The 12,397-nt window shown below is 34.4% G+C and overlaps 1 protein-coding gene across 1 annotated transcript in view; it reads left to right on the forward strand.

The window, feature by feature from the left end:
• LOC138715198 (uncharacterized) overlaps nucleotides 1–12,397 on the forward strand; it is a 1,247,406-nt gene that overhangs the window by 883,767 nt on the left and 351,242 nt on the right. The window contains exon 8 of the mRNA XM_069847833.1: nucleotides 1,794–1,886. Coding sequence (XP_069703934.1) covers nucleotides 1,794–1,886 — 93 coding nt within the window. The remainder of the gene's footprint in view (nucleotides 1–1,793; nucleotides 1,887–12,397) is intronic.

Here is a 12,397-nt window from a genome sequence, read left to right on the forward strand (position 1 = left end):
TCTCTTCGAGTTTAGTGGGCAGTCATTGAAAGAAGGTCACTAAGTTTTAAGAAGTTGTGATGCGAGTATTTTGAATAATATTCAAATGACATTTTAAGTAGATTTTTATGTCATCAACATCCGCCCCCCTAATTACGGAGCGCCGTTAATGTCGCTATACGTATCTTAGAAGTATAACTACGGCTCATTTCTGTTGTATGTTCACTAAAGACACGTCCAAATGTTAACCATTGGGAGTAATGGAGTTGCATACAACAGATGAATATTCAAGCTTGGATCTGACCAACGTATAGTATAAAATTAATAAACACATAGTAGTAGAAAAAGAGTAAGTTATAGATCTAATTAGACTAAGCATTCTTAATGAATGGGTATAAATATATTGTACATGATCATGGAAATATAATTCAGAATCGAGTAAGACAGAAAGATCTCTAATACAATCTTTCCTAGTAATAATAATAATAATAATAATAATAATAATAATAATAATAATAATAATAATAGACTAATAATAATAGTAATAGACTAATAATAATAGTAATAATCGTGACAGCATTACAATTTAATAATTAATATTATTTCTTATTTTCATTATTATAAAACAACAGAAAGAGATTCCTTTAGTACTTCTAGTTCGTCCCATTATTTTTTGTCATCGGCTAACAATTCATTTGTGCTACCCTTCACTCGTTCTTATGTTCGTTTGACTTTCCTTTCGTTCATTTGTTCAACTGTTCATCCTTCATTTCCTTATTTCGTTCTCGTTTCGTGTGTTAGTTTAGTTGTTCTTTTGGCGTGAATAACGTCTATCTCTGAGCCTTACACTTGAAACTTCTGCTGCCTTCAATAAGGAGCGACACATTGAGTGTAACCACATTTTGATTCTTAATGTCTAACCTATTTTCAAATTGTTTTATTGTATAATATCATATTTATTGCAAGTTTAAAAAACTAGTATGAGAAATTCATATCATAGCAAACACCTATATGTTCCAAACTAGGTGTAGGAGGTGATCCTGGTCTTATTGCGTATGAAAATAATAGTCTATGTAGAAAATCATGAGCCTTCACAATACACAGAGGAACCGTAAGTAATGTCATTAATTTCAAGGGATTATACTTTGAGATATTTCAAACCAAAAAGTTTAATACAATTTGCTTCCTTTTCGAGAAAAAAAAATCGTTTTATGTGAAAAGGCTTCATGGCGTGTTTTGGGAAAGCCATTGATTGAATTCCCAATATGCTCAGTTAAATTAAGAGAACGATGTATTATGATAATACATTATTGAAAATATTTTAGTTTTGTTCTTTAAATGTGCAGAAATTTGAAAAATCCTCTACAACGTTTACTTTGTCCACTACAAATTCTATCTCCTGAGATCGAACCCCGGGCCGCCTGGATAGAAGATCAGCACGCTAGCACTTGAGTCACAGATGCGGCCTTCTTCCATCTTAGGTTGATATGTCTAGGTTTTCTTTTGTATCCTGTCATTTTCTATGTAAGTGTTTTTATTTCGATAATTGAAAGGAATAAGCAATTGTTTTTTTTTGGCATGAATTGAAATAATATATATGTTTTTCCAAAGCGTGCTTAAGTGTGCTTAATTTATTCCCTCTCAGACGAAGCATTTAATTTGACTACCTCGTGCAGCCGTTAGCCATGCATTACTGGAAGATGCTCTCTTTGCTTGGCCAATTAAGACAGCTCTACGGCTCTGAGGTGTGTATTGCGGTATTGTAACGCACAGAGAGATTAACAGTAATCCTTGTCTATGTATTCTGGTTTCAGAGTGTGGGGAAGAAGGCTGTGTCTTCCAGTGCCCCTTCCAGAGCGGTAGAGATGAGGTGTGTAAGTGTCCCCGAGGCCCCCGAGTGCCAACAGGTAAGTTTAACATATAAATCATCAAAGTAATCCCTAAGTATTTTATAGCCCTCGCTAATTTTAAGTGGTCAAATTAGCAAGTTCTGAGGAGGGTGCTTTTGATAATGCACTGTGCTTTCAACAACACTTAAGGACGGGCAAGAACATGTAGAGACAAAATTAGAGGAGGCTATTGGGCTTGGATTGTATGATTTTTCCTTTCATCTAACGGAGTTAGGAACGAAAGTGTTTCGGACAAATACATGTAATATATTGTTTACTGTCGTAGACTCTATAACGCAGTAAACATTTTGTGGCATGAATATTATGTAAGTTATAGTTTTTATGGCTACTCTGACAGTTTATCGTATGAACATTTTTATTGAATTCATTATACCCGTATAATATGAATGAATGGAATGAACGAATGGGATAAATATAATAATCGACAAAGGCGATGAATAAATGAATAAATATGGAATTAATTATACTACTGGGATAAATAACTAAGTCACGAATTGAAGAATTGACTAGTAAATTTACTAACAGAATTATGTAGGGAGCTAGAATTTTTTTACTGTACTCGGTAGTTCTTAATACGATAATCTTTCAAATAGACTAATTTGATTTTTTATGATTTGTTACGTCGAAACAAGTCCATTTGATCATGAAAAATCATTCTAATTAAAATTAGTAACTTTCTGTAACATACTTGTAATAATTCTTACATTACTATCGTGGTAATACTGTATTTTTATGTGTTTAAATTCTGAAAGTCTACGCAAAATTTTAGCTTTTTAATAGAATTTGTTTTGAGATGTGTTATTATGTGCAAATTTAATAATATTTTTTACGTCATATGTAATGAAATAGTAGCGTACGTAAACAAATACTGCGCACCTAAAAGTTATGTCTGGTATCTTAAAATATTCTTAACTAAGATAAGCTGTAAAATTTCGTTGAAATTATGACTGCAACTATTTATGCATTTGCAGTTTAAACAAATTTCAAGTCTACCGAGCGAGTCAGCTCAGACGGTAAAGTTTGAGGCTCGCATTCGGGAAATCCTGGGTTCAAACCCCGTGGCCGGCCAATTTGACTGGGGTTTTCATGGTTTCCCTCAGTCACAAAGGCAAATGCCGGATTGGAAATTTACATACCATGGTTCATCCATCACCAACTCAATCACCAATATCATAAAAATTAATCAAAATCTAAAATCAATTACATGAATACAAGCCATCTATAGCCTAACACACGAAAATACAAACAGAAACTCAGCAATAGTAAAAGCGGCCTACTGATATACCCAGAGATCCTACACACGATATTATCACAGACGTTAAAACGTGTATAAATGAATTAGACAAAAATATGTGTAGGCCTACGATATATGTATAATATATTTTTTTCCAGGAGTTCACGTACAAGTTCCCTGTAAGGTCATTCTGTTGTTAATGCGTACATAATAATAAAAGTTATATACCGATTATGTAATTAACAGTTTGGAAATTAACTTATTTGCAACAACTAGTTATTTTATATGCATTTAGTTCGCATTTGTTATGAAAATGGAAACAAATATTTGTTTTTCCAGAGTATATGTTTGATATTAAGCTGCTTTGTTCGCAACTATTAGTTAGGCTTATATTATCTGCATTTAGTTCACATGTGTTATGAAAATGACAAATATTATTTCAGATTTTTTTATGTTAAGCTTTTGCTTACATTTAATTTATAATTATTACTAGTGGCCGGTGCAGCAAATGCTGCAAACTTTTCCTTGAACCTATCTATCTTTAGTTTTTTAGTTTCAACGCGAAAACACAAGTAACAATGTCAGGACGATCAGTGGGTTTTTCATGTGGGAGTAAAGCAATAACTGTTTCAGGTCATTATGGATTGTAGGTGAAAGTTTAAAAAAATCAGGTTTGCTGTGCTTTCGAACAATAGACATAGAATCTTGGTATAGCTGCTGCATGAGCTTGAAATGTAGAGGGTAATATAAGTTTATCCTGCTAAGAGATTTTCCTGAAATGATCGAGAGACTACATAACTTTGTAGCTCTCTTATTTTATTAGTAAGTAATACTTTTGGTCTTTCCTTAGGAACTGTAATTTTTGCGCTCTCTCGAGTCAGTACTGAAGAGAATAACGCATATAAATATCTACACCACACCGCCATTAAGTATATGAAAAAGACTCAAACCCATTTGATTAATAACTATAAAAATATTTGATTTTAATAACAATATTATTATTATATTACGTAAGTTTTGTAGTTATTTATATATATATATATATATATATATATATATATATATATATATATACATACACATACACACTATATAGCCGCCACTCAGTAAATTGTAGAAATGAAGATCTAATTTAAGATATTCTCTGCATCCACTTACATAACCCCAAAACGTTTCACTTTCATATCATCAATATTACATGAATATGTATAATTAATGAAAAATAGTCACATCATGGAATTAATTATAATAATATTTAATTTCTAAGGTTAATAAGTATTGTAGATTTTAATATCCAATACACAGTTATACTCAGAAAATTACACCCAGCAGAATCAGACCTGTAAATTATTTTTATTAAGTCTTGAAGTTTTTAATAACCAATTGAATTTAAGCTTTAAATATGTCAGCAATCCTGTAGGTCATGGCCTTCGTGTAATAGCCTATTGTTTATTGTAGTGTGTGTTTTGTTTTATACTGACGTGCAATTAGTTCTCAAAACTGACGAAAGTTGGATTTTGGAAAATAGGAAAATTATGTAAGAACACTAACGTTTCACTGAAAGTTACTATTTTTCTGAAAATCCTTGGATGGGAAGCTTCAAAATGACGGGTCATTCATTAAAATCCGTTCAGCCGTTTTCTCGTAATTTCCATTACCAGTTCAAATTATATATATATATATAGATAGATATTAATTATTTTTAGTGACAAATAATGACTATCTCTGGTGACATAACAGGAAACAATTTATTCCCTTAGAAGCCGCAAATTTCCCGGAGTGCAGGACGTATTTACATACGGATGTTGAATGGGTTCTGTTTATACTTGAATTAACTTCGATTGTTATTGTTCTTATCTTGCGGTAGAGCTTTGTCGGCGATGTCAGTGCGGACTTGTGAGAGTTGCGTCAATTTGCAAATGTAACTCGTCACTGGCAGAGCCTGGGAAATGCACCATACCCTCAAATTCCTTGCAGGCTCTGTTAGTCTCTCGAGATTCGAAACAAATCTAAGCTTGTTTGACAGATTGTTCAGTGCCTTTTCCCCTCTAGCCTCTCTATCGCTTACAGACCTTAAGATAGATACTGGACAGATGGAGATGCAGTGGCGGCTTGATAGATTTCTGCCATATCTCAGTATTCTTATCTTGACACAATGACATCAGTTTCTAACTAAATTATATTTTGTGAGGAATGATGATGGTGGTGGTTGTGGTGATAGGTATGACATTAATTAAAAGTACAGTGTTTGAAAGTGATGGGCTGATTTATCTAATGGACTTGCTAGTACTGAAGTAAGGTACCGGTACATATTTTATGAACTGCAAACGAATTAGTTAATAATTCTGTTATTTGAGCTTTATTCTTTACTTCTTTTTATATTCTGCTGATTTTATGCTTACATTTCATTTTCAACAATGTTTACATTTTTTTTGCAAAGCCTTAATTCGTATTTATAAAAGTTTTATACTATTTTATGAGTGATTTTTATGGTTGTCTAATAAAAGATGGTTAATTATTTATGGTGTGCACTTTCGGATGTTTGGAAGTAGGTAGAATATTTGAGTAGAGTAGTTAGTTTCTGGATGTTTAAAAGTAGTTCAGTGTTTTTTGTGTGAAATTCTGAGTGTCTTGAAATATAGTTAAAATTAGGCCTATTAGTATGCTATTTTGTATGTCTGAAACGATATGTAATATTTTGATAGTGTAGTTTCGGGTGTTTGAAAGAAGCTTGAATGCTTTTGGTGTGCAGTTTAGGGTATAACAAAGTTGACTCACATTTTTGGTGTGCCGTTTCCGGGTGTTTGAAACGAAGTTGAATATTTTAGGTGTGTCAGTTTTGGATGTCTGATGATCCTGATGAGTAGGGCCCTGACATCGATATATTTGTATTACTTTGAAGGTGAACATACGACGCCGGACAGAATGTAGTCGACGTGTTTCAAGTACAGGCAGCGGAAGCGAATTTGACACATTCCTGAGCAAGCACGTTCCGGATTTTGTATACGATTATTGCGTATTATAAAATCATTGTGTATAAGGGTTAACATAGGAAGATCTAAAATGTTAAGGTTGAGAATAATTGTTGGAAATCATACTTAAATTGTCACAAATGTGGTAAAACATAAGTTTGAAAAGATGTTTTTTTATATTTAGAATTTTGCATTACAGTTTTGGAATGCCGAAAACGTATATGACATATGATGATATAAGCAAAAAGATGTGTGCGAAAATGAACACAGTAATACAAAAAAAAAAAAAAAATCTGTGGGTTCAATACATTATGCAAAATTGCAAGAGTTTTGTCCGATGACAGGTGCGATTGTTATAAACTTGATGTAGAAAAGGATGATGTGAAATATTTTACATATGCGCCCTTGGTTTCAGCCGATGTTGAACGCAGATTGTCCGCATACAAGGTTATACTATCCGACACTCGGCGGTCATTTTCATTTGAAACTTTGAAAATGAATGCTGTTGTTTATTGCAGCAGGAACCGAAACCAGGCAAGAAAAGTAGGGTACAGAATAGATGTGATAAATAAATTAATGTCCCAATTAAATACACGAAAAACAAAATTGTACGCCTTATACCTTTTCGGCATTCTAAAACTGTAATACAAAACTCTAAGTATTAAGAAAAAACATCTTTTCAGACTTATGTTTTACCACATTTGTGACAATGTAAGCATGATTCTCAACCTCACCAGTATTTTATACCTTTCCGATATTAATCCTAATATATAACAATTGTATTGTCTTGATTTCATAATACGCAATAATCGCATACAAAACGCACAACGTATTTGCTTAGACGTGTGTCAAGTACGCTTCCGCTGTCTGCACTTGAAACGCCGACTACATTCTGTCCGGCGTCGTATGTTCACCTCAAACTAATACAAATATACCGATGTCACGGCCCTGATGAGAGAGGGATTATTCTTGGACTTCAGTTTTCCGTATCTGAAAGGAGGCAGAATATTTCATTTGCAATTTCCGGGTGTCTGAAAGAAAGTTGAATAATTTTGGTGTTTAGTTTTCGAGTGTTTGAATGGAGGTAGATTATTTTTGGTTTGAAGTTCCGATTGTCTGAAAGAAGGTAGAATACTTTCGAGTGCAGTTTTCACATGCTTGAAAGGAGATTGGATATGTTCCTGTTTTATTTTTAGCGTCTCGTTCATCAAATTCACAGCTTTATTGTTTTGCCATGGAGTTTCGGGAAGAAAACTGTGACCGTGTCACAAGATAATAGCGCTGTAACCACTACCTACAAATTGTCTTCAATTTCATTGTTCTCTTTCCAGTGTCACTGTGATATAAACTTGCGCGAGTGAAGTTGGATCATATTTGTGACACTTTCCACTCTATTCCGCGATTCCGTGCCTCATTTCTTAATTCCATCTGCCAACCAAAAAATGCACTTGGAAATGAATTATTTGGAACAGCAGTGCCAGGTAGTAAGACCAGTGTGCTCAACTATAGCGGAATTTGAGGCTTCGAGAGACGTAGCGGCGATAATCGAAATCCTCCCGAAATGTAGCAGAATTTTAAAAAAGTCATGTTAGAAGTTTAAATGTGTATATTTTTTCAAAAATTGACTAAATGAATGTTATTTGTTTTTTCTGTAACTTTTGCGTAATTCTTATGTTCCAAGTAATGGCGCTAATGCTTGTAATCGCAGATAGAAATCAAAATATCACTGCTTTCCCAACTGTTTACCAGCCATTGTAACTGCTTTACTCATAATCAAATTAGATCTGCAAAATGAAACTCTACGCTGGGTGACCTAAAAAATAGGTGATAATCATATCAGGTGGTTAAACCTATAAATGTATTATTCAACATAAACTACACAGGATTCGCCTGAAAAGACATCTGATTAACTTTTATATTATTTATATGAAAAATACAATATGCACTTAGATCTACAACCATATTAACAATTTTTCAGTAATAAAACCGTATGCTAATAAGTAGAGATCTGCCTTAGGTCACCTAAACGCTCCAAGCAACCCGCAGCAGTGTACGTGTATATAGAGCATTAGTGTCAGAGTTGTAAGCTCCAATACCGGTTGTGGAGCTAGATCGGAGATTGAACTTGCTTATGTCTGTGGAAACACCGGAGCACGCAACCAGTCTAGTGGAGCGCTCCGCTCCGTTTAGTCCCTGTCTGACATCGCTGATATAGAGTACAGCTCCGTGGCGCCACCCCTCATTTGCACAGTTGCGTTCTGCTGTTCAGTGAATGAAGTACGCGGTCAACATGCCAAAACTAACCAAAGGTAGGCGCTTGACGATCAGTGCTCTGATAGAAGAATTTGGTAACGAGTATTTCATGCAGAAAGAAGAAAACATTTTCTGTAAGGTATGCAACATAGAAATATAAACTAACAAACGGCGTTTTATAGAGAAGCATTGGAACACGAAAACACATGTTACACCTGTAAAATAATTGTCCACAAAGCCTGGAAACGTGCCTTCCACTTCAGACTTTCCCGCTAATCGGTCCGACTTTTACAATGACTTGTGTAAAATATTGGTATTAGCGGATATTCCATTTGGAAAGGTCGAAAATAGTCACTTTCAAGAATTCATGGAAAAATATGCAAAAAAAAACTTCCTTGTGCAACAACATTACGTAGATATCATTTACTGTCCTGCTATGAAAATGTGGTAGCTCGCACAAGGGAATCTGAAAATGTTTACGATAATTCATTGTAATGCGTAGACACTCGTAAAGTTAATAGAAGATATAGTTTTGTTGAATGAGATGTAAGTCTTTTTAACTAATAATTCCAACCTGTACGACGTATGCAGTATGTAATTGCAATATATTTATTGTAAAAATAATATTAGTTTGACTTAAAATAAATAGTTTATTCTTATTGAGTCTTATAAAATAATAATTTGTCGCATGACTAGGCCTACTGTAAAATATATCGTACTGTACATACCGTACTCACACAGGGACGCAAGATGTAAACACACCTTAGCCTACAGTACCGGGGAGACTGATTCGCTGCTGCTTGCACTGTTTTGATTTGACAGGGCTCTCCGTACACAGAGAGGTTAGAAATGCTTGACTTATACCTAGACTAGACGCCATTTCAGAAGGCGGTCAGCTGCCACATGCGCCGTTGCATTTCTGGTATGTGACGTCACAAACTTGTACAGTAGAACCAATGAGAATCAGTCTATAACAAGTACTTCCAGAGTTCGTTTGTTCAGGAGTGAGTGTTTCAATACATTGAATAAGTAAAACTAACATTTACTTTGTGTGTGTAAGATAAATAAATGAAAGAAGAGACTGTAAAAAGACAAGTATTGCACAGGTAGGCGCGGAAAATAGTGTTTAAGGTGTATAATTATTTTAAAAACGTTGACGAGCGGAACGCTGCCGGCCATCTTGATGCTGACTGCAACGTTGCCAACGCGCAAGAAACGACTGCAGAAGAATGTGGTGTGGGATTGAGAAACGTGCAAAGAATATTGTTAGTGAAGGAAAGAGGGTTTGTTTGGTGTCATGCTTACAGTAATCAACGGTTAAGGTCATTATTATCTTTTGATAATTTAAATTCTCTCCTGCGCTATTTGTATTGCACGTGCGTGTGAAGTACGATTTGGCAATGTTGTACGCTGCCTTGCTCTCTCTATCTGTCTCTCTCGACGCAAACGCTAACAGACTACCGCCTTCCGAATTTCCGTCGACTTTAACTTGTATCCAAAGTGACTGAAGGTAGGGCTCTACTAATAAATAACATAAATATGAATGTAATTTGCATTGTGTGTTCTTAGGTCTGTAAGTAAAGAAATATCTACATCAGAATACACTTACTACGTGTAGATAATTCCAACTTGAAGTACATTATATTATAATAATTAAGTTAATAATATGTTACAATAAATAAGTTAACATTTGTAGTGTGTTATTACAGACAAGAATAGGTAAAATATTTGCTTTGAAACTTGTATTTACTAAATAAATACCGGTATGCTTTAATAAAATACCATTACTTGTATTTCTGCTTACAAAATATATATTTATTAAATATTAAACATTTATGAAAACATTTAAAATAAAACAGATAGAATTTATAGTTTAGATTTTCGAACGATATAAATTTTGTCTGAGAACACAATAAAATCTATTTGTAATTGCTTAACTCAGTTTTTATGTCACTGTATTTAATACCCAATACTCACAACTGTAGCGGAATGTAGCGGAATTTTGGCAGCTCCGTATCGAATTTCGTGTTTCAGGAGTTGGGCACACTGAGTAAGAGAAAGATTGCGAAACCGAGCTACGAGTATAAACAATGGCGTTGTAACCGGAGAGCGATGTATTTCCTTTGGACTCATCGGGACTTGAATGTGTATTTCATGAGTTGAAAGCCGAGGCTAATGGTAGCCCTCTTTTTTAGTTACATGTTAAAACATTCTCATTGTACAGTATGACTGCATTTGCAGTTAAATCATGGCTGCATCGTACGAAGTTGCAAATATTAAGAGAGTTTGAAATGTCTCTCAGTAAAATATTACTTACTCGCCTGTGAAGTTTCGCTGAGATTAAACATCTACATTCAGATGTATGCTTTGTACTTTTTATATACCGACTTGCTTCTAATGAAGGAAATAAGAATAACGAGGAACAATTCTTCATAGAGGAATAGCGCTAGTCATTTTCATGCCATTCTTTATCTTCTCGTCACATTCTCGCCATTTTTATTCATTAATTCTGACTAGACGGCAGCGACTTTCGTTGAGATAGGGTTTAGCAGCCGCTCATAACTGTCGTCTGGCTTTTCAAGAAGAATTATAGACAGACTCAAGAAGAATAATTGCAGACATTTTGCACTTCTTGAAGTAAGTTGTCCTTCTTGTGTTGTTTCTCTAATGAAGCAAAAGTGGGAAACATTTACGTTAGATGGTCTGACATGCTGTCGTCATAGTAAAAATTCAATCTTTCGACGTTATTTATCCTACAGATTGGGTATAAGATCCTGTACATTGCTGTGAAATTCGTGGTGGACAAAGTTGTTGTGGGAGAAGCGACTCTTGAGAATTGAAGTTTATTCTAGGTACACATCAAAATCATCAGAAGAAAAGATAAAGGTAGATTTCCTATTACATTATTATAACAATTATTAAGATTTGAAATATATATTGTACGAAATGGGAATATAAAAATTGGAGATTTATCCTTCGAAAAGGTAGAAAAATTCAAATATCTTGAAGCAACAGTAACAAATATAAATGACGCTCGGGAGGAAATTAAACGCAGAATGTATATTGGAAATACCTGTTACCGTATTTTCTCGCGTAATTTGCGCACTTTTTAACCTATTTTGCTGTTTGAAAAATTAGGGTGCGTAAAATATGCGAATTTTTAAAATTAGATTCCTTGATCTGGGTTTTATTCAAGTATATAGCAAACTAAGAATACAGTACTTTTCTCACCTAAGACTACTGGTAATCTTGAATTATAAATACTTAAATTGGGTATATGACAATCATAATGAATGCAAAGTACACAGCAGACATAGCATTCTCAACAGGTTGTCTTCAATTGAGTAAATTATACGAGTTTATAGGTCTATAGGCCTAGGTGGTTGATCGATGGATTCTTCATGTTGTGGTGACAACTGCACGATATCTGTTAAACAGTAAAACTTGTCACAGTCACTGCCTTTAGGGGTAATTTACAAGGACAAGCATAAGTGTTGCAGTAACGTATTTAGGGTTTCTTTGTGAAGGAGGTAGTTGAGTTGGGTACTGGTCAATGAACAATGCCGTGGAATGCAAATATTGGCAATGGAATTTAGGAAAGGAAAATTCATACTACTCTGGGGGGGGGGAAACTGTAGGTATAATGTGTGAGGAGCAAAATTAAAGTTAAAAATAATCCTTTAAAATTTAGGGTGCGTAAAATACGCGGTGGCGCAAAGTACGCGAGCAAATACGGTATTATTCGATTGAGAAGCGCTTGTCATCCAGTTTGCTGTCAATAAATGTGAAAGAATTTATAAAACAGTTATATTACCGGTTGTTCTGTATGGTTGTGAAATTTGGACTCTCACTTTGAGAGAGGAACAGAGATTGAGGGTGTTTGAGAATAAGGTTCTTAGAAAAAAATATTTGGGGCCAAGAGGGATGAAGTTACAGGAGAATGGATAAAGTTACACAACGCAGAACTGCACGCAATGTCTTCTTCACCTGACATATTTAGGAACATTAAATCCAGACGTTTGAGATGGGCAGGACATGTAGCACGTATG

This window comes from Periplaneta americana, chromosome 15, assembly GCF_040183065.1.
Source record: "Periplaneta americana isolate PAMFEO1 chromosome 15, P.americana_PAMFEO1_priV1, whole genome shotgun sequence".
In the NCBI taxonomy this organism is placed as follows: domain Eukaryota; kingdom Metazoa; phylum Arthropoda; class Insecta; order Blattodea; family Blattidae; genus Periplaneta; species Periplaneta americana.